The sequence below is a fragment of the Balaenoptera acutorostrata genome, chromosome 1 (assembly GCF_949987535.1).
Source record: "Balaenoptera acutorostrata chromosome 1, mBalAcu1.1, whole genome shotgun sequence".
Classification (NCBI taxonomy): Eukaryota; Metazoa; Chordata; class Mammalia; order Artiodactyla; family Balaenopteridae; genus Balaenoptera; species Balaenoptera acutorostrata.
Genome location: NC_080064.1, coordinates 39032033 through 39055856, shown reverse-complemented (window position 1 = coordinate 39055856; position 23824 = coordinate 39032033). Strand labels below are relative to the sequence as shown.

General features: G+C 40.5%; 1 protein-coding gene across 3 annotated transcripts in view; it reads left to right on the top strand.

Moving 5' to 3' along the window:
* Nucleotides 1-422: 422 nt before the first annotated feature.
* Nucleotides 423-23824, top strand: part of EFCAB14 (EF-hand calcium binding domain 14) — a 36343-nt gene continuing 12941 nt past the window's right edge. For all 3 annotated transcript variants that reach the window (XM_007164503.3, XM_057544629.1, XM_007164504.3), the window contains exons 1-5: nucleotides 423-1611; nucleotides 3169-3317; nucleotides 7677-7822; nucleotides 18002-18100; nucleotides 21608-21718. In XM_007164503.3, coding sequence (XP_007164565.2) covers nucleotides 1430-1611; nucleotides 3169-3317; nucleotides 7677-7822; nucleotides 18002-18100; nucleotides 21608-21718 — 687 coding nt within the window. In that variant the 5' untranslated portion in view covers nucleotides 423-1429. The remainder of the gene's footprint in view (nucleotides 1612-3168; nucleotides 3318-7676; nucleotides 7823-18001; nucleotides 18101-21607; nucleotides 21719-23824) is intronic.

Genomic DNA, 23824 nt, shown 5'->3' with positions numbered 1-23824 from the left:
CTGACATATGGTAATCTCTCAATAAATATTTACGAAATGAATGAATGAACGTGTTCAACCAGGTCATTAATCTGTAACACGCCTAAACCTTTAATAAACAGCAGGAGAGTCAGAGGGTTGGAGCCTCTAGGCTGGGTTAGTCACAACTGGGGGGGCCCGGGCGGCTGATGAATTTCCCAAGCAGGCCGAGCAGCTGGATGCTTTGCCTGGCCCATCCCTGCTCCTCAAGAAACAAAACTCGCCCTTGTCAGGTGAGCTACAGGTCCCCGACCCTCCTGGGGGCGGAGCCTCCTCAACTGGCAGGTGGGACCTGCCCTCGCTTGAGCCTGCGTCTTTTAACACCCCGCCTCCCCACCGGCCCCCCTCGAGTGACGTCACCAGACGGGCGGCCAATGGGAGCGCGCCTTACTGGCAGGCGGCGCCGGCGGTCGCTGCCAAAGGGGAAGTGAATTGGGGCTGGAGCGATGGCCCGGGTCTGGAGCCCGCGGCCGCCGCCGCCGCCGCCGCCGCCACCAGCGAGTCGGGAACAGGTGCGGCCGCAGCCGGAGCGGGGGCAGGAGTCGCGGCTGGAGTGGAGGCGGCGCGTGTGAGTTGCCGAGAGTCGCCCGTGCCGGAACACCTCAAACTCTGGGTGGGAGCGCTTCAGGTTGGCTGAGCCGCCGTCGCCCCTCCTCACCGCGCCCCCAGGCCCAGACAGCAGAGCTGGGGTCTCCCCAGGCGCGGGACTGGCTCCTCTCAGGCCGAGCCCTCCAGGCCGGGCTCTGGGTCTTCCTCGGCCTCTGGCTTCCTTCAAACTCAGGACGGAGGCCGGAGGACGGTGATCATCTCAGACTCGGGCATTTTCTCTGTCGGGGTTGTAGCGGCTGGGAGCCCCCTCCTGCTGCCAGCTAGGGAGGGAACAGCGCCGTCCCACCGTCTCGCTCTGCATCTCCCCCTCTCCTCCCATTGAAGAACAAGTTTCTTTTTTTCTCTCCATTGGAAATTCTACCCCGGAAGTCTAAAACACCCATCTGTGTCCTTCCCCAGCTCCTGGAGCACCCTTAGAAATACTATCTACTGACCAGGGCTGAGAATCTCTTGACTTGACTTTTTATCCTCTTTGGGAGACAAAGGTTCCCACCTCCTCCACGTCCAATACCCCCTTCGGTAACTGACAGGGCATGCCTAGAGCTTTATCCATTTGGATCACCAGCTCCCTGGCCATCTTTATGTGACTTCCCCCACCTATCTGAGTTACAGTTTCCTCTGGGCTCCGATCTCCAGCCCCCAGCGGATCTGGTCAGTCCCACTCCTGGGTGGGACTGACCAGAGGGGCTCTGGCCCAGGATTCCTCACCCTGGAAGGCGGCTCCAAGGCCTCGAGAGAACTGGGCGTCGGGTACGAACCTGGCAGCTCAGGAGTGGGTGCTCCACTCACCCCACACAAGAAGATGAAAAAGCGCAAAGAGCTCAATGCACTGATCGGCTTGGCTGGGGACAGCCGGAGAAAGAAGCCCAAGAAAGGCTCAGGCCACCGCCTGCTTCGCACCGAGCCTCCTGACTCAGACTCTGAGTCCAGCTCAGAGGAGGAAGAGGAATTTGGTGTAGCTGGAAATCGCTCTCGCTTTGTCAAGTGAGTAATGCAGTACTCAGGGGTGGGATGGGGAAAAGGCATCTCCTTGCACTACCAAGGAGGCAAATTAAAGGGAAGGAGAAGGGAGTTCTTAGGAAGAAAAAAGTGTGTAGACCTTGGAAGGCACAGAGGGAGGAATAATGTTAGGGAGAAGATGAGTTCAGTTTCTGAATGAAGGATAAGTTAGAGGTCTATCTCTGAGTATACAAAGAAGAGCTCTGAATCTAGGGTGGAAGGGTGGACTTGGGGAATGTGCTAAGAGCCCAGAGAGACCACGGGGGGAGTAGCAAAGAAGCTAAGAATAGGAAACTAAGAGCAGAGAAATTTGGGGGACTAGACCTTTTGTTAAGTATAGGAGAGACAGGGACCTTAAGACTGCAGTTGTTTTTGTTAGGTTAGTTGGATTTTTTTGGTTGTTTGGGGGAGGGGTTGTTGTTGAGGTTTTTTTTGTTTGTTTTGTTTCTGTTTTTTTTGCACTCTTGATGGGTCTGAATCTTGGTGATGGGGGAATATGGTGAGGGACATTCTGTAAAAAGCATGAGCCTCAAGAGAAATGACGGGTGGGAAATAAAAAGAAGAAGCAGGTTTTCTCAAACCACTTTTAGATGGTGCAGCCACTAGACAAATCCAGTAGTGAGCACAAAGACATTGCGAATTGGGGGTTATGGTAGAAAAGGGCCGAAGGGAACCTTGAAGGTGCCCTTGGACTCTCTTAAGGAGCACGTTTAAAGAAGAGTATGCTGCTGAGGTTGTGGAAGCAAGAGCTAGGCAGAAGGTTGGGATGCTAGAAGAAAAGAGATTGAATCCTTTGAGGTTTGTTTGTTTAGAATGTCTGTGTCCTTTTATGTTAAAGGAAGAGATTGGTTTCTTTGCCAGTTCAGGGTAATCCTGGGTTTGGGCTGTGAAGATCTGATGAAGTGGAATAGTTAACTGGAATAGTTATCCTGTTGGGTTAGTTTAGACCTTGAGTGCTGGTTGAAGTTTGGTGTGAAATCTAACCCCTTTCTATGTTTCCCTTCCTTCTGAGCCAATAAGCTGGAGTGTACCAGGTGTCCACATTTTTTCATTCCATTTGGAGTAAAACTCACTCAAAAATTTATAAAGTTTCAGTAAACTGAAACGAGGTCCTCTGGAGTGAGTATATGTTTAAGAGAGAGAAATAGATAAGTGAATTACAGTACAGTGATGGAATGGCAGAGAAGCTCTGGTCTTTACACTTCCCTAACCTGAGCCAGTTTCCAAAGAAACTGATGGTGAATTGATGATGGCAGTGAGCTGCAGTGCCCACAGGTGCTTCCTGTAGCTCACAGGAACTCCCTCTGTTTCATGTGAAGTTTGAAACCTTTGTCCCCTATAGATGAACTCTTTATAGGTCATATTAATAATTTAGACATATTCAACCTGCTGTTCAGATTTAAGTGTGTTACCCCTGCGTTCCCTGGTGAATTAACTGGTATTCATTAGAGATTATAATTGCATGGCGAAACGTGCTATTTTGAATAAAGCTGTATTCATAATCTCTTTTGTACTCCTGGTTGAATTTGTCCTTATGATCAGGGAAGACTATTTACGATGCTGCAAGATCTGTTATCCCCTCTGTGCTTTTGTCATCCTTGCCGCCTGTGTCGTGGCCTGCGTTGGCTTGGTGTGGATGCAAGTTGCTCTGAAGGAGGATCTGGATGCCCTCAAGGAAAAATTTAGAACAAGTAAGTGGTCACCCTTTTCAGAGTATAATTTTGGACTCCTTTTTCCAGGTTCTAGGACAAAGTGAACCACACTGAATTAAGATTTTTGCTCACTCTGATGAAGCAATTATATGTTCCTGTCAGCATTTTTAAACTCTTTCTTAGCTGTCAGCTTGAATGCAGTAACAGTTACTCATTTTTAAATCCACAAACAAAAAACTGTGCTTATGCACCACTAGGACAAATAGCATCTGAAATAATGGTATTGCAGTCAACACTTACAGTGCAGAAGGGAAGGGCTAAGATCCAGAAGTCTAGAATCTTGGTTAATCTCCACCTGTTGCCACTTCATATTCCCCAACTATAAAGTGGCAATAGCAACACTAGGCTGTTTCCTTCCTCCTCACAGGGACATTTGAGAAAGCATGTGGGAGTGTCTGTCAGACAGTTTCCTCCTCAAGAAAAACCTATAGAAACATAGGACTGAGCAGTAATAATGATAGCCAGCATTTATGGAGTGCTTACTGTATGCCAAGTCAGAAATAAATATTTGTCTCATGAGTGTTTTAAAGTTTAAGAAACTTTAAGTTGAAGGGTTTTATATATTCAAAACTGTCAAGTTGTATTTTGCACATCCAAAGTACTTTTTCTGAAAGGTGCGTTTGCATGGTAGCTTCAACCTGTTTTAACCTAAAGATCTTCCTTTAGTAACACTGAGATCTTTAGTTCTAGGTTTCAAGGGTTAATTTTCTAAAGCTAGTAAAACTTTTTAAAAACAACAACAAAAACAAAGTACAAAAAAAAAGAAAGTAAAGTTATACCCAAAAGATGCTTTACTCAGTCTTTGTTTTAACTAACAATTAGTGTGTAGCTACAATTACAACCTGAATTTTATTATAAATAATAAAATTAATTTTTAAAAAAAATTTCTAAGCTAAGGAAGCAGTTTCAGGTTAATCAAAAATACCCTAACTTTAACAGCTTTAACACGCCAGGAAACTGACCACCAGGCTTTCTCAAGGTCATAAAGAAATCTGGCCCCAGAACTAGAATTAGAGTTGTTTCCTTACTTCCTCTCTTAAGCCATAGGAGATCACAACATCCTAGCTTTCCTTCACCCCAGCTTCTCTTTGCTGCCTGCAGTTAGTTAAGTTCCAAACCTGACCTAGGGACAGCTAATCCTTAGTGAGTATGTTAATGACGTTCCTGGTGATGTTGCTTGAAAAAAATATATTGAAATACTAACTTTGGTTTTCTTCTGAGCTTCTGATTCAGGGAATGGGATTGGGTAGGCCACAGTTCTCTGCCAGGATCATCCTGACCTATATGTTTTATCAATTGGTGGGATCAGAGTACAGTGTAAGAATGAGATTTGTATTCTAGTTATTTTCCCTCCTGAATGTTGTCCTTAGCAGTATTACAAGGTGTTTTTAAGGCCAGTGTTTTCTTGGTAAGTAGTAATCATAACTTGGAAATGAGGTTCTGAGAAGCAGTGTTTAACTATAAATAACCACTGACGACACCTGTCTGTGCCGTCATCTCTCCATAACTAGTTGGGCCTCCTATGTTTGTACTACAGCTTGTTTTGGTTACATATAGCAATTATTTATTTATACATTTCAAAACATTGCTCAGTTCTGCCTTCCAGGGATTCATTTCTCTGATTGCTCTGTGCCTGTGTTTTCAGGACACCAGTGTAATTTGTACCTTAGCTGAGCTTTTCATTTTCAGGAAATTTCTTTGTTTAGGAATGCATATTTGAAGTGTATACATGTAATAGACCTGACAATCGATCAGGCAACAAATATTTATTGAGCACATGTTAATACAAATATTTATTGAGCACATGTTAATACAAATATTTATTGAGCACATGTTAATACAAATATTTATTGAGCACATGTTAATACCTGGAAATACTCTATTCAGGAGATGCCAGGAGTTGCACCCTGGACTGTGAGACCTGCTTTCTATCACTGAGCAGCCTTCCCCTGGGACCCTGGCTGCATTTGTCAGCCAGTTGAATGAAGCAGATTTGGAATTGTCAGTCCAGCTGCTCTGTGGGCTTTGGTTTGCTGCAATAGATATGCCAGCACCTATTCTGTCTAAAGCAGGACTTCCTGAGGGAGGATGGGGTAGGGCCTGGGGCATAAATCAGTCTGCAGGCTGAACCGTTGTGGACTACTTGGCAAGAGTTTTTTTGTGAAAACCATTTTCTTGGCTAAATGAGGTTAATCTTGTTAAACTTAAATAATCTTCCTTTGAATTATGCTTCTACTTTCAATATATTTCAATACGTTTATTTTTATTTCTTGTTTTTCAAGAGGACAGTGGAAATAAGACCACCTGCTGACCTGGTTTAGATACCTTTTTGAAAAATTCAGAGCCCCTTGTCATTTATCTCATTATCTTCCGAGACACTTGTGAAGAAAGGAGGCAGGATTGCTGAAATATCTGGAACAGAAAGCAAAGCAGATAGGCTTGGTATTTTTCCCTTGAGGCCAAGGAGTAACTTGATCCTTAAGCTTGAAGTGCTGGCTGGCCTGAAACTCTCAGCTCGGTATTCTTCTTCTAGAACCAGGTACTCCAGAAGGACTCCACAGTTATTATAAAGGAGATTCTGTTCCCGAGCAGTCTTCCCTATCGCTCATGGCTAAAGTGAGGGGAAAGAATTTGGAAGAAAAGGACAGTATTGATAAATCAGACATCCTCATTTCTGGTCATACAGGGAGAGTAGCAGTTTGGTCATTCAGTGCAGAGCTTAAAAATGGTCTTGTTAGGATATAAGCATCTGTGGCAGCTGAAGTACAGTAGAAAGAGTATTGGTCTTAGAAGCACAAGGTTTGACTGTTGAATCCTGACTTGCTCATTACTAGCTATGAAACATAGGCAAGTCACTTATTCTTTCTGAGCCTCATTTTCCCATCCATAATATGTAAAGATGTATTTGTGCTACGAAAGCACTTTGGGCATTCCTCTGTCATGACATCTGTCACACTGTATAGTAATTCTGGGGCAACGCCTTGCTCCCCACTAGACTGAGAGCTTCAGGGTCTTTTGTATGCACTAGTGCCAAGTACAGGGCCGGGCACATAGTAGGGGCTCGATCACAAGATGAGTAATTACATAAAAGTTTATTGCAAATTATAAAGATGTATAATTATAAAATATTGTTATTGGCATTGTATGTTGTATCTAAAGGGTGTAGGCAAAAGTCTCCATTTCCTGATCTTAAAGATCAGGAAAAAAGCTAAGTAAGTTCTTTTGAGTATTACTATACTAAATTTTAAATAAGTTGCTTTCCATGTTGAAAGAACATGAATTAGTAATCATAAGTTGTTTATTTACTACACTTCATTCCATTTATGTAATCAGAGTGCCTTTACTTGTCTTATCTCTCCCAAAAAACCCCAAATCAGATCATGAATATAATCCCCTCTTAGCTTATACAATCCTCAGGATCCAGAGTGTTTTCAGGGCTTGTCAGACTCAATGTTTATTAGTTAATAATTTTAATCCAAGTTATTTATGTGTTTGTCTTACTTCCTCTTCTACTTAATTCATATAGATTGCAGGAAAAAAAGAAACTCTCCCCCAGCCTTAGGATGTTTTACCACCAGAGAATGGCAGACGTGTGTGGGATAAGTTTTTCTTTATAACCTAACTGAATATGTGTATGAAATTCAGTTGGGTGCTATAAGTGCTACATTAATTTCGACTGACTGGTAAAATATTCCTACCACATGAGATGAATGTATTCCTGCAAACTGTGTGTAAATCAAATGTTACATTAAAAGCACTTAGCCAAGTCTACTATTTTTAAAGAAATCCTTCAGCACATATTTTTGAAAAGTGAATAAAAATATCTAATTTCCTTTAATAATTCTGAATTTTCAGGTAGTGGGTTTGCTTACAGTGAGGATACCACCGCCACCCCCTGATTTTTGTGGGGATTTTTTTGTTGTTGAATTTATTTATTTGTTGAGTTTTCTTTGTTTAACTTAATAGGGTAACATTAACTCCATTTCATACCATACAGTCATTTCACTGGACAGGCATTTGCATGCTTCTGTGTACCTGGGACTGTGCTGGGCCCTGGGAATACAGGACCCAATAAGACCTGTCCTCAGGCAGCTCTCTGTCAGTCTGATGGAGGGGACAGACAAGTAAATAAGTATAGCACAGTGTGTTCAGTGCTCACTGAACAGAACAGTGGAGTTGATAAAAGAACAGTGGAGTTGATAGATATGAATTGTCATTATCCTCCCAGAATTAACTTTCATTAATCTATCTTCTTTCCTGCTGTATGATCATTTTTTCATCTTGGAGCCATGAGGGAACTTTATGGCTATTTATTATTGTTCTTATTTTTGCTTTTAGTGGAATCTAATCAGAAAAGCTCATTCCAAGAAATACCCAAACTTAACGAAGAACTACTAAGCAAACAAAAACAACTTGAGAAGATTGAATCTGGAGAGCTGGGATTGAACAAAGTCTGGATAAACATCACAGAAATGAATAAGCAGGTAGCAAAAGTGTGATTTTATTTCTGTGTAAGCAATGAATATTTCATTTTGTCTGTTTAGTATGTATCTGTAAGTATAGGGAACTCACTTCAGATTGTCTTACTTTTTGAAATGGTGCTTTACATACTGTGATCCCAACACATTAAAGTCAGGTAAAATAGGTAATAGTTATGCATTTACCCAGTATTTAAAATGTTAACCCTTTCTGCAAAGGAACAGAGTTTTAACGGAGGAAGTCAGAAATTCTTGAATCAACTTTTCCTAAGGAACAGTGTAGGTATTCAATTTAAGAACAGTGTCATCTAACGCCCAAGAAAATTGGATAACTTGTTTTTATTAGATAATGAGAGCTTATTTTGTTTAATATAGTTTACAGACTTACAGCCTTGGGATGTAGTGCTATATGCTGTACTAAAAACATATCAGCAGCTAATGATAAGTATTATTCTAGAATAGCATTGGAGGAAATGACAGAGTTGGTTAAGTACCTTGACCAGGCAAGCAGGACTAGAGCCAAAACTTTTCCAGTCCCTAAATTGGCCAGATCTCACATTCATTCCGAAAGAGGGACTCTGCCAGAGGAAAAGAGCATATTCAGAAGATGTTGATGCAGCATTGTCAGGATTCAACAGTCAAACCTTGTGCTTATATGAATAAGGTGCTGCAGTTGCCACTTGTTAACTATAGCCCCTGTTCTCAGTTTCTGTGGCTTAGTTAAGAAAGACATGTGCGTCGAGAAGAAAACTCAAGTGCCAAGTGAATGGTACACCCACAAAGTGCTTAAAAATTGTTTTGTCATCCCTGTCGTGGCTAAGAGGATATTCTGTTCTTCAGAGTAGAGTCGCAGAGTTCAGAATCAGCCAGTGCAGAGAGCACCGTGCTAGAATAAAGTGCTTGCCAATGTTTTTGAAGGTACCCTCTCCTTTCAGCAGTAGTTTGGGAGTGGGGTGGTTCAAGCACTTGTGACCAGAGATCAGTGGCCTGGGGCAGAAGCTTTCAAACTTTTGTCTGGAACCCACAGTAAGAAATATTTTCCATCATTACCCAGTAAACACATGCATACATGTATATAACTGAAATAAAAGTTTCTGAAAACAGTCACTTGCCCTTAATATTATGCTGCCTTATGATATTTTATTATTTTTTATTCAGTTCTCTTTCATTTTTAAGAAGTATTCATGAAATAATTGATGGGTTGCAGCACCTAGTATTTACTAGTTATCATTTAGCCTTGGACTCTGAGTTATGAGGGAAAAGCAGGTATTCACTCCATTTTTACAAGAAAAATAGGATAAACCGTGGTCTTGCTTGTATTCACAGAGCAAATGAGCAGTTTGTCCAGACAGTACATCAGGTGAAAGTAAACCACCATGAAGCACTGAGAGACAATTAGCATCTCTCTCTGGGGCAAACTGTGGGTTCTTTATAGTAGCCAGTCATGGAGTTTACCATTCTGAGGCATTTAATTACACCAGAAGGTTGTATATTGTGTTCTGAGCTTTGAGCATAGTACTGATGATGATGGCACTTAAGATGGTAACTGCCACTCATTAAATGCCTTCTTTATGCAGGCCCCAATTAGATGTACTACATATGAGATCTCCTTTCTCTTTTTTCGCTTCTATAACTCTATGAAGTAGGAGGTGCTATCTCCATTTTATCGGTAAGAAAACTAAGGCTCAATGAGATTAAGTAGTTTGCCCAAGGTCAACAGCTGTGTAGCAATGCTAACAAAATATTCAAGTTATAGGAGCCTGTTTTCTTTCCAACTTTCTATTCTGCCTTCCATCTTTATAACCTCTAAAGGACACAGTAGGTGCTTAGTAGATAAAGCTGAAAGGATGTGAAGTCAAGTCCCTATCAGGGCTCATAATCATTCATCATTGATGATTGTCTATTTTAGTAACTTTTTTACTTACTATTTAAAGAGCACTTAATTTTAACCCCAAAGCAGAAAAGCAGCATTTCAGGCTTTTATAGTATAAAATGGTCTAATAAAATGGTCTACAGTAGCTATTTTTAATTTCACTAATGAAAAGTCATGTAATATGCATGAAAGTCATGACTCATCTTTTGGCTGGAATGTGGGAGATTTTTCCTTAATGGTTTGTACCTAATTCAACTTTTTAGACTCTTTGAATTGCAATGTGTGACTTTAGAGATAAGTTCTATAACACTTGAATCCAATCTGACGTGCTAGAATGTGTCTATCAGAGACCAAAGCAGTCCCAGATATCAGTAATGGGAGAGTGCCCCTTGTCTCTCTATTCTAGTTAAACATGTAGCTTTGCTGTAGTTTTCTACAGATTTGGGCATTATTCCACCCAAGAGAGGAATGCTGAAAAATGGAATCCAGCTTTGCAGTTTCTGGGACTGTAGCTGGGTCCTAGTGACAGTATGTGGTCCAGGTCTTATAAGTGAGTAAGAAGTCCTAAGTGTTGCCTGGTAATTGGAGAATTAGTGGTCAGCTCTCCAGAGCATATTCTTTTTGTGAGGCAGCTGATAGCCTAGGCCTAGCGCGTTTGGGGCATGGGGAGAAGCGGAACAGCACCTCACCTTACATTGCCTCGGCTTTCAGGCTGCTGCTCTGGTTTTGGGTGAAATGATAGCTGTCAGCCAGCCACACTGGCCATTTGTGAGGCCATTACCATTCTTGAGATACCTGTGACTAGCATCAGGCTCTGCCACAGCCTCAGGATAGAGCCGTACCTGGGAGAGTAGTTTGTACCCAGATTGTTCCACCTAGAACACAGCTTGTTGTCCCTTTAAGATCTGGCCAGTTGTCAGTGGAAGGAGTTGTTCCCTCAGGTGAAAAAAAAGGAACTACACAATTGATAGGTCATTTGGAATAATCATATCCTTGCCCATCAAGTTGGTGTAGCACCAATTGTGTACATGATTTGGGGCACTGAGTAAAACACACATGGGGTAGACCCCTTCCAAGTACTTTATGATTGAGTATGTTAAGATAGTCTTGGAAGGCCCAGTGGAGGGCATGGGGAAAGGGCCAGCCAAGGAAATCTGTCACACCCCTTCCAAAGCTTTGTGATGTGTTTTCCTATGTGTATATTTCTTTCCCATCTTTTGTCTTTAAAATTTCATGAGTAATATGTGAATGTATTCTTATATAAGATTTAATAGTAAAATACACATAGAACTCTTACGAAAACTCCCCTTCAACCCCATCTCTGTATGTGCCCCCATTACACACAGATACAGACACATAACACACATTCCCTGTCCCCATAGTTCTTCGCTGTCAATAGTCTGGGCTACATTCTTACAGTCCCCTTTATATGCATTTACAGAATTGTAATAGCTTTTAATATGAATTAGCTTTTAGGTTAGCGTGTGCACATGCACACGCGTGTGTGTGACTAAATGGAATCATTAGGCATACTACAGCTTTCTCTGTTTACTCAATATATCTACATCCTTAGTGTTAGACATTTAGATGTTTCTAGAGTTGTGCTATTATGAATAAGAAAACAGTGAATAGTCTTGAGCGTACATCTTTATGCTGGTGAGCATAAAGTAATCTTTTTTTAATTTGTTTTCTTCCATTTTTATTGAGATATAATTGATATACTAGTTATCATTTAGCCTTTATACTAGTTATCATTTAGCACTGTATAAGTTTAAGGTGTACCGCATAATGATTTGACTTACATACATCATGAAATGATTATCACAGTACATTTACTGAACATCCATCATCTCATATAGATAAAAAATTAAAGAAGTAGAAAAAATATATATATTTGTCCTTGTGATGAGAACTCTTAGGATTTACTCTCTTAACTTTCATATATAACGTACAGCAGTGTTAATTATGTTTATCATGTTGTACATCACATCCCTAGTACTTATTTATCTTATAACAAGAAGTTTGTACCTTTTGACTACCTTCCTCCCACTCCCCCTCCCCTCACAATTCCCCCCCCACCCCGCCTCTGGTAACCAACCACAAATTTGGTCTCTTTTTATGAGTCTGTTTGTTTTTGAACTATAATTGACCTATAATACTGTTTCTGTTATACAACATAGTGATTTGATATTTATATACATTTCAAGATGATCACTACAATAAGTCTAGTTACTTATGCCACCATATAAAGATAATACATAGTTATTAACTGCATTCCCAACACTGTGCATTTCATGCCTGTGATTCATTTATTTTTCACCTGGAAGTTTGTACCTCATAATCTCCCTCACTTAGTTCTTTCCTTCCCCCACGCCTCCTCCCCTCTGGCAAACACCTGTTTGTTCTCTGTATCTGTAACTGTTTCCGTTTTGTTATGTTTGTTCATTTGTTTCTTAGATTCCACATATAAGTGATATCATACAGTATTTGTCTTTCTCTGTCTGACTTATTTCACATAGCGTAACATCCTTTGGGTCCATCCATGTTGTCACAGATGGCAAGATTTTATTCTTTTTTATGGCTGAGTAATATTCCATTTTGTATATATGTGTGTGTGTGTGTGTGTGTGTATCATACACACCACAACTTCTTTCTCCATTTATCTATTGATGGGCACTCAGGTTGCTTCCATATCTTTTCTATAGTAAATAATGCTACAATGAACCTAGAGGTGTATATATCTTTTCTAATTAATGTTTTCATTTCTTTGGATAAATACCCAGGAATGGAACTGCTGGATCATATGGTAGTTCTGTTTTTTATTTTTTTGAGAAATCTCCCTACTGTTTTCCCTAGCGGCTGCACCAATTTACATTCCCAGTGCAAGAGGGTTCCCTTTTCTCCACATCCTCGCCAATACTTGTTATTTGTTGTCTTTTTGATAGTAGCCATTCTGACAGGTATGAGGCAATATCTCATTGTGGTTTTCATTTGCATTTCCCTGATGATTAGTGATGTTGAACATCTTTTCATGTGCCTGTCTTTGGAAAAAAGTCTGTTCGGATCCTCTGCCCATTTTTTAATTGGGTTGTTTGTTTTTTAGATGTTGAGTTGTATGAGCTCTTTGTATATTTTTGAGTATTAACCCCTCGTCAGCTATATCATTTGCAAATATCTTCTCCCATTCAGTGGGATCCCTTTTTGTTTGGTTGACAGTTTCCTTCACTGTGTAAAAGCACTTTAGTTTGATGAAATCCCATTTGTTTATTTTTGCTTTTGTTTCTCTTGCCTAAGGAGACATATTAAAAAAGTATAATAAGACCAGTGTCAAAGAGCTTATTACCTGTGTTTTCTTGTAGAAGTCTTAGGGTTTCAGGTCTTTACGTTTGAGTCTTTAATCCATTTTGAATTTATTTTTGTTCATGGTGTGAGAGAGTAGTCCAGTTCAATTCTTTTTCATGTAGCTGTCCAGCTTTCCCAACACCATTTATGGAAGAGGCTGTCTTTTCCCCATTGTATAGTCTTGCCTTATTTGTTGTAGATTAATTGCCCAGATAAGTGTGCGTTCATTTCTGGGCTCTCTATTCTGTTCCATTGATCTATGTGTCTGCTTTTGTGCCAGTCTCATACTATTTTGATTACTGTAGCTTTATAGTATAGTTAGAAATCAGGGAGCATGATACCTGTAGTTTTGTTCTTTCTCAAGATTGTTTTGGTCATTTAGAGTCTTCTGTGTTTCCATACAAATTTTAGAATTATTTGTTCTAGTTCTGTGAAAAATGCCATTGGTATTTTGATATGGATTGCATTGAATCTGTAGATTACCTTGGGCAGTATGGTCATTTTAACAATAATTTTTCCAATCCATGAACACAGTCTGTCTTTCCATCTGTTTGTGTCGTCTTCAGTTTCTTTCATCAGGGTCTTACAGTTTTCCAAGTACAGGTCTTTTACCTCCTTAGTTAGATTTATTCCTAGGTATTTTATTCTTCTTGATTAAACAGGTAACCTTTAGGATAGATTTCTAGAAATGAAATTGCTGAATTAAAGGGTGTAAACGTTTCAAATTGTGACAGATAATCCTAGATAACCATCTAACAAGTCTTCTCCAATTTACATTTCCATCAACAGGGCATGAGAATACCTATTTCTGTATGTGCTTTTCAAACCTAAGTGTTATTCATATCTTTTTAAGGGCATGTGTTAAAACCTCCTTGATGTAACTGCTGCTCTTAAGAGGTTTATAGTTTGCTGAGAGTATCTCTCTGGAGCTGAAGTTTCTCACCCATTTTATTTTTAAATGGATAGAGTTGGAATGTTGAAGATTAGTCTGAGTATTTTGGAGCACTTATGGAGAATTGCATGTTTAAGTGCTTATTAAATTTCATTATTAAAGAGCTAACACTTACTTGGTATTTTGTTTGTATCAGGTACTGTGCTGAGAGCTCTAGATATGTATCTCATTTAAGCCTCATAGCCTATATTAGTCATCTGTTGCTGTGTTACATTTGTCCCAAAGCTTAATGACTTAAAACAACAAACATTTATTATCTCGCAAGTTTTCTGGGTCAGAAATTTGGAAGCAGCTTAGTTGAGTTGTTCTGGCTAGGATCTCTCTAAGGTTGCAGCTAAGATATACGGCCAGGGCTACATATCTGAAGGCTTGACTGGGACTGAAGCATCCTCACTCACATGGCTGTTGGCAGGAGGTCTCGGTTTGTCCCACCATGGCTTCTCCATGGGGCTGCTTGAGTGTTCTCACAACATGGCAGCCGGCTTATCCAGAGTGAGTGATCCAAAAGAGAGCAAAAAGGAAGACAGTGCTTTTTTATGACCTAGTTTTCAAAGTTGCACATTGTCACTTGCACTTTATTCTGTGGGCCAAAAGTGAGACACTCAGTGCAGGCCACACTCAGGGGAAACGGAATTAGTGTCCACCTCTTGAAGGGAGGACTATCAAAGAATTTATGGACATATTTTAAAACCATCACATGTCCCTATGAGATGGTTGTTGTTATACCATACTACCAGTGAGGAAAATGAGTTCACACTTATGTAGCCTTATCTCCTACTTCCTAGACTCTACCCTCTACTCTGCTTGGACTAGCCTTCTCAGCGTCCATCCCAGACACAGAGTGTTCATTCTTAGCCATTCATTCATTTGGTAGATACTTATTGAATGCCTGTCTTTGTGTCAGGCGTATTATGGAAAATAAAACAGACATGGTCCTTGATGACATGGAGCTTACAGTCTAGTGGAGGAGAGAAATCTTAATTTAAAATCACACACATAAATAAATCATTGTCACTCTGAGAAATGCTATGAAGGAAAAGTATTCCTGGGCCTATTCTTTTTTTTTTTTTTTAATTTTTTATTTATTTAGTTATTTATTTATTTATGGCTGTGTTGGGTCTTCGTTTCTGTGCGAGGGCTTTCTCTAGTTGTGGCAAGCAGGGGCCACTCTTCATCGCGGTGCGCGGGCCTCTCACTATCGCGGCCTCTCTTGTTGCCGAGCACAGGCTCCAGACGCGCAGGCTCAGTAATTGTGGCTCACGGGCCCAGCTGCTCTGCGGCATGTGGGATCTTCCCAGACCAGGGCTTGAACCCATGTCTGCTGCATTGGCAGGCAGATTCTCAACCACTGTGCCACCAGGGAAGCCCGGGCCTATTCTTTTTATTGCTCCCTACCTATTCCCTGATGCCACAGTCACCCTTCTAACCTAGAAAGGATAGCTGATTTATTTCTATATATAAAACTCTTACTTCTCTATCAGAGTCTGATTTGAGTCCTGATTCAATGAAGCCTGTCCCTTTCAACCTGTGCTAATATTTTCTCAGACTGTATTCAGTATCACATTTAGTACTTATTTCTTTAATGTTACCTATCTACTTCTACCTCACCCTCTCCCTCACTCCCTCTCCCCTCCCTCTGCCTCTCCCTCCTCCTCTCTCTTCCCCTCCCCCTCTCCCTCTCCTTTTCTCACTCATATTTTGCTCCTGTCCCCCAGGCCTTCTTTCTATTCTTCAAATATGCCAAGCTCTTCCCCACACTGGGACCTTTGCCCTAGCGATTCCCTCTGCCCTGAAATGTACTTTTTTTATTTCTCTCTCTGGTTAATTCCTTATTATTTAGATCTCAGTTTAAATTTCATCTTCTAATAGAGGCCCTCTCTGGCAGTCCAATCTAAAGTAGCTACCCAGTCACACTCATCAAGTCACCTTATTTTATTTTTTTCACATCTTTATTGGAGTATAAATGCTTTACAATGTTGTGTTAGTTTCTACTGTACAACAAAGTGAATCAGCTGTATGTATACATATATCCCCATATCCCCTCCTTGAGCCTCCCTCCCACCCTCCCTATCCCATCCCTCTGGGTCGCCACAAAGCAGCGAGCTGATCTCCCTGTGCTATGCAGCAGCTTCCCACTAGCCATGCATTTTATATTTGGTAGGGTATGTATGTCAGTGCTACTCTGTCACTTCATCCCAGCTTCCCCTTCCTCCCCATGCCCTTAAGTCCGTTCTCTACGTCTGCGTCTTTATTCCTGCCCTGCCACTAGGTTCATCAGTACCGCTTTTTAAAATTCCATATATATGCGTTAGCATACAGTATTTGTTTTTCTCTTTCTGACTTACTTCACTCTGTATGACAGACTCTAGGTCCATCCACCTCACTACAAATAACTCAATTTCGTTTCTTTTTATAGCTGAGTAATATTCCACTGTATATATGCGCCACATCTTCTTTATCCATTCATCTGTTGATGGACATTTAGGTTGCTTCCATGTCCTGGCTGTTGTAAACAGAAGTCACCTTATTTTCATTTTCCTGTAATGTATCCCGCTATCTAATATTTTTCTTATATCAAATTGTCTGTCTCTTTGCACTAAAATGTAAACACCAAAGATCACTGACATCTGTGTTGTTCACCACTGGAATAAAATAGGGTTTAATAGATATTTGTTGCAGGAATGAATGAATGAGTGGATGAATGAAAGGAAAATGGTCTGACGCCCCTGAACACATCCCTCCTAAAAGGAAAGAGGGAGAAGAGTTCCAAGGCTCCTCACTGCACTCCCTTGTTCAGAACACGCTGCTGCTCACTCCAGGAGCTCTCTTTAAATACTGTACACAGTACTTATTACTATCTAATACTTTGCTTCTTTGTTCTTCTGTCACCTCCTACCAGGATGTAAGCTCCATGAAAGCAAAACCTCACGGTCTTATTTGCCACTTTCTCCACAGTTCTGGGCACAGAGAAGGTGCCAGACATTTGTTGAATAAAAGAATACGGGGTCAGGTTTACTTTGTCTTGTATCCTTCTGATGCCTACCACAGGGTTAGGCATGCCACAAGTGCCCAGAAACTTTCATGGTTACTCTGTGAGGCCATTCTGAATATAATTGCTATTGGTAGATCTGTGTCCTCATCCTAGAATTTGGGACAGGAAAGCAGTGTGGAACCAAGTTTTGAGCCACATTGCGAGGTTTTTAGAATATTATCTCTGCATCCTGAAACTGAGTAATACACAGGTTCCACCAGTCCTCATTCTAGAGAGAAGTCCAGCTATTTAGAATTTTACCCATAAATAGCAGAAGGGAAGATACTTTTTATTTTGATTCAGTTCCTATTTTAATACATTCAGTATATCAGTCAGCCAGCAGGTCAGTGGGTATTTATTGAGCCCCTTCAGGGTACAAAGTAGTGCTTTGGTTGAGCTATTGAGTTTGAAATATTAATCACATTGTTAAACCAAAACTAAATCCCCAAGTAGTTGAAAGTGCTATTCAAGTTGTCAGGGTTCAGTTGCTGTCAACTGTATATTGTGATATTGGGCTTTTACTTTATATGTTCCAACTTGGGCAGAAACAAAAGTTCAGCAAATAACTGAGGTGGTATTTTTTACCAAAATAAAATCTTTCAGAGATCCTTGATCATTAGCTTTCTTCCTGTCCAGTTGTTGAAGGACTGTGTTGTAATTACTGCATCTTTTGGGTAATTTAAGATTTTTGGATCTTGTAGCTGCCAGGAGTGGGGTAAAGAATAATGCCTGCCTTTCCCTCCTTGGCACTGGTATTTAAACTGGACAGGGAGAGAAGGGGTGTTATTGCTTCCTCCCACATCTCAAGTCTATCCAAGGTACTCTGCAGAGTTCTTCTACTGCTGTGACGTGACCGGGCAGAACGTCTGGATCACAGAATCACATGATGTCCAAAGGTGCTTGACATCACCATCAGCTGTAGAGTGTGTGAAGGGAGCATTGTTCTACAAGTTCTGTTTTCATTGGTTATTACTCATTTCCTTTCAGATTTCTCTGCTGACTTCTGCAGTAAACCACCTCAAAGCCAATGTCAAGTCAGCTGCAGACTTAATTAGCCTGCCTGCCACTGTAGAGGGACTTCAGAAGGTAAGTGCTGTGTATGGGCACTGAAATTAACCTACTGTAATTCTGTCTTCTTACAAATTCTCTTTGAAAGGCTGGCATTTGAAAGCAGCTACTCCAAGAGGACAGTAATAGAGTTCAAGACATCTCTGCTTTGGTCTGGTTAGTTGGACCTTTAATTTGCAACAGGTGGTTTTAGCTATGGTTTATATGGATTCACACCTTTTTATCTGGCTTTCCAAGTCCCAGGATTGCTTTGCTGGGACTCTTGTGTTAACATGTGTGGGTTTGCTTTTCATTACTTGCCTTTTCAGTTCATCATCCACAACGTCTTTATGAAAGCAGAGCAATTGTACATGAGAGTTGCTCTAAGTTGCTATTATTTTCCATGATTGAGAAAGAGAGGGGATTTTTTGTTTGTTTTCGTTGGTTTTGTTTTTTAAAAAAAGATAATTTGGGGAAGTGCAAAATAAAAATTCCGGATGTGATAAGTACTGGCAAGGATGTGGATAGAGGGAAACTTTCAAACACTCCTGCTGGGAGTATAAATTGGTAAAAAGCATTTTGGAAAACAATATATATTATTTTATAAAGGTAGAGAGACACACCCTCTAAGCAAATCACTCTTAGGTATATGCCCTAGACTCTAGGGCCTAGGCAAACATTACTTTAGAATTTCTGTTTACTTGATCCCTATGATTCAGCCTAGAGCAGGAGGCAGTAACCAACCAGATGAAGAGTATGTTGGAATCTTTAGAGCTGGGTGAGGAGAGTGGGTAGGGAATGGAAGGAAAAGAGGGTGCTTAATGGGCACACAAGCAACATGAGGCCCTGTAGCAGGAAGTGGAAGAGGGATTCTGGAGCAGGGAGCCCCAAACAATGGGTATCAAATCTAGAATCTTTGGCTTTTAAAAGTCAGTGTGGGGGCTTCCCTGGTGGCGCAGTGGTTGAGAATCTGCCTGCCAGTGCAGGGGACACGGGTTCAATCCCTGGTCCGGGAAGATCCCACATGCCACAGAGTAACTAAGCCCGTGAGCCACAATTACTGAGCCTGCGCGTCTGCAGCCTGTGCTGTGCAACAAGAGAGGCCACAATAGTGAGAGGCCCGTGCACCGCGATGAAGAGTGGCCCCCACTTGCCGCAACTAGAGAAAGCCCTCGCACAGAAACGAAGACCCAACACAGCCAAAAATAAATAAATAAATAAATAAAATTTAAAAGAAAGTCAGTGTGTGCTGAGTTTGATTTGATTATATACCAGGCTCTATAAACATATAAATTGTTTCCTCAAAGGAGTGAGAAATTCCTAAGCCAGAAACGAAACTTGTTATTTTACAGCCACACCACCTGTGTGTGCTCAGTCTCTATAGTCTGCTGTTTGTCCAATATGGTCATCTGCCTACAACTTAAAAAAAAAAGTAGGGACAACTTTGATGAGGCCAGACTGTTTTTGCCATTATTCCCAAGGGTCAAGTAGGGGAAAAGGTAGGCCTCTGTAACCTTTAATACAGAAGCAACTCTGGCAGTCTTGCATTCAAAAAGGAAATTGGTTTATTCTTGTGTTCGTTAATTGAACAAACATTCGTGGGGGCTTCCTCCAGTATGTGCGAGGCACTTTGCAGTTGGTGAGAATACTAGTTTCAGGGTTTTGCTCTAGAGTTCACATGGCTCTGTCAGCTGCTTCCTTAAAAAAAAATTCTTAAACAAGAGCTTACTATCTTCTTGCGTCCTGATGGGCTCATGCATCCAGCCAGTGAGGATTCTCTAACAGTGGATGTCTTTGAATGCTTGTAGCTTCTATAACAACAGAGCTTACATAGACAAAATCTCAGCTTAGAGACTTCTACCCAGTATGTTGTCTCTTTGCATATCTGTGCATTTATAATGTCAGGCACTACTTTTATTACAGGTGGCTCAGTTTTGAAGTGGTAGGTCATCTCAAAAAACCTAACTTCAATGTATCTCATGTAATTATTTGTTTTTTAAAGGTTGAAAATGTCATTTATTTTTCTCTTGGATTCTTGGCTATCAGTATAATAAAAACACCCTTGGTTAAAAATACTAATGGGACACTATAAAATTGTCAGTATATCTTAATGAAAGACCAAAACCTATCAAATTAGTAACAAATTAGTTCCTTTAGGACAAGCCTTTTTTAAAAGATCGTTTCTGAATTATATTCCTAAGTCTGCAATCCACTTGGGCTCCTTAGACCTAATGAAAGCAAGTAAGCAACTAGCCATATCTAACTCTACTCAGTAGTTACTGATGGGATTCTAAAGCAGAAGAACACATGCTGCCAAATGGAATTTTCCCTTCATCTCTGCAATGCTGGGTTTTCCAAGGCCAAAAATGGTTCCACCCATTTTTACTCAAAAGTCATCATTTGCTCCTGAGAGTGGCAGTCTACAATGATAGCTCTGGCCATCTGCCTGCAGGGCTTGATAGAGGCAGTTTGTGGGAGAACTTTATCTACGGATCCCAGATTTATAAACTAGTTTTTTGGGGGGTTTTTTGTTTTGTTTGTTTTGTTTTTAAGGAAAGATCTGGCTTTCCTCTATGAAAATTATGTGTGTGTGCGTGTGTGTGTATGTGTAGTTTCTGGTTAATTGTGTCAGTATAAACTACATGGAGCTCATAGTTCGAAGATATTTGAAATAATCCTCCATTAGGTCAGTGTTTAAGTAAAATCACAATGATACACCACTACACTCCCACTAGAATGGCTAACATGGAACAGATTGAGGGTACCAGTATTGATGAGGAGATGGAGTAAAAAAGTTAAGCCTACATCTACCATATGATCAGCCATTCACCTCCTAGGAATTGTGATAACGAGAAAGCTTATGATGAAGGGAAATGAAAGCATATGCCCACATGAAGGCTTGTACGTTAATGTTCATAGCAGCTTTATTTGTAATAGTCAAATGTTGAAAACAACCTAAAACCTAAAACACCATCAACAGGTCAAGGTGATGTATCTGTAGAATGGAATGCTACTCCACAACATGCTGAGTAGCTACAACATGCATAAATCTCAGAATAATTATGCTGCATGAAAGAAGCCATACCAAAAAAAAAAAAAAAATGTACATGCTCACTCACTGTTCTATTTATGTAAAATTCTAGGAAATGCAAACTGATATATATAAGTGTATGGATAGATAGCTAGATAGTGACATATATATATATATATATATATATATATATATATATATATATATATATATATATATAGTGATAGAAAGTGGATCATTGGTTGCCTGGGAACAGGGAGGGAAGAATTACAAGGAGGCATGAGGAAACTTGGGTGGGATGGATGTTTATTATCTTGATTGTGGTAATGGTTTCACAGGTATATATATATATATATATATATATATATATATGTATATGTATATATATGTAAAAACTTATCAAGTCATACATTTTAAATACGTGCAGTTTATTGTTTCTGAGTTATATCTTAATAAAGTTATTAAAAATTTTTAAAAAGGAAAAAACACTGACCCTACTACATGTTTCTGTTCAGAGTGTAGCTTCCATTGGCAATACTTTAAACAGCGTCCATCTTGCTGTGGAGGCAATACAGAAGACTGTGGACGAACACAAGAAAACCATGGAGTTACTGCAGAGTGATATGGTACGGAAATCTACAAATGCTACAGAAAGTCAGCATACTCCTGCCTACCCTTTTATGTGTAATCTTGTGATACCAATTTTCCATTTACCTAAACAGGCCCCACAGGCACCTTTTTAGAAGATAAAATAAGCAGTGTTGATTGATTTTACTACAATCTGTAAATTGAGGTAGATAGGATTAAAAGCTGAGTCTTTTGCCAACGTGGTAGAGGAGATACAGCACTAAGACACTGTCCTTAAAGTTGAATGGGTAGGAAGGAAAATGGAAAAGAAGGAAAGGGGAGTGGGGAGGTGTCTTATTTATTGCTACATAACAAATCACCCTAAGACTTAGTGGCTTAAAACAACAGTTTATTATTTCTCACTGTTCTGTGGATCAGGAGTTTGGGCAGGGCTGTTAGACTGTGGAATGATTAGAGGCAAAGCAAAGAGGAGCTCCAGAGGATGAAAGGCCATCTTGGGTGTTCCAGCTTCAGCCAGTCTCACAGTCGAATACAGCCACGTGTGTGACCTCATCCTGTACCATGGGGAACAGGAAGCCACCCCACCCCCACTGAGCCCAGTCAACCCACAGAATCATGAGAAATAATAAACTTGTTTTAAGCCACAAAGTTTGGGGATGATTTTTTTTTTTTAAGATTTTTTTTTTTTATGTGGACCGTTTTAAAAGTCTTTATTGAATTTGTAACAATATTGCTTCTGTTTTATGCCTTGGTTTTTGGGTGGCGAGGCATGTGGGATCTTAGCTCCCCAACCAGGGATCAAACCCTCACCCCCTGCACTGGAAGGCGAAGTCTTAACCACTGGACCGCCAGGGAAGTCCCTGGGGATGATTTATTATACAGCAACAGATAACTGAGACAGAAGCAAACCCTGCAGTGCTCAGGAATTGTTTTCAAACATTGCTTAATGCTGCGCAGGTGTAAGCTGTCTGCAGTCATTCAGAGGCCTTAATTAATCTCCTAATGGATACTCAGCTCCATGAAAGATTTATGAAGGGTGAGAAAGGATGGCACAGCCCTCGCTGTCCTGCTGGAGAGATGAGTTATACATATGTGAAATCAGGACAGTTCAAGGCACACAAAAGTTCCCTAGCTTTTCCACCAATTTCTAGATCTGCCCTACATGCTCTTTTCAAGCTTTGGAGTTTCAAGTATAAACTGGGCAGTTTGTGCCAAGGAGACCTGGGCTATTTTAGAGCTCTAGAAAGGAGGGTTTTTCATTTTCTTCAGAACGAATACTCCTCACTTTTATTTAGTGGGGCTGACCCAGAGGAAAAAGCCTTGATCTAGGTATCCAGACACCCTGGATTCTAATTCCAACTTTGCCACTGAGTAACTGTGTGATACATAATAATAAAGACTTCTCTAACTCAACAGTTCTTTTATTATTATTATTATTATTATTATTATTATTTTAATAGCTTGAGCATTTTCTCAAAGTAATTATTTTCTAAAATACTTTTTACTAACTCAAAAATTCATACTTTATAGAACCATGGGTTTTTTTTCTTTTTTTTCTCATCCTCCCCTCCTTTTCTCTTTATTGTTACCATTTGTTTCCTATAAAAGCAGAGTTGACAAATGTCTAGGATTTCAGATTTCAAGGAAAACAATTTATTTTGACCAGTTGCATCCTGTTATCATTAAATGTGCATCTTTTAAACTTCCATGATTGCCAGTGGTAATCCTCCTACTGAATAAGCCATACAAAGTTTTTCCATTAGAGGGAAAAGTGTATATAAGCATGTTATACTTCAGTCGCCACCAGGAGAGACTTGAGCAGTGGGAAGGGGATGAGAAAGGAAGGGTAACCCTCATAACTCTTGGCATGTGCTGTACAAACTGAAAAGCTAATAATGTGCATGGTTGGTTACGTGCTCAGTGCCCAAAGCCAGTGGTTCCTCGACTGGCTGTTCTTGGAATGTGTAAATCTCTTTAGTTCTGGGGAAACAATGACACTAACCAGGTTCAGACTGAGTTGGTCCTGGGAGATATAGTGGTTGTATAGTTTCTCTGGGAGTACAGGTGACAGGGAGAGGAGGCCTGGTTTCTAGGGAGTTCATTCCATTCAGAGACTGAGAAAGTTCCCTGACGCGGTCTGGGTG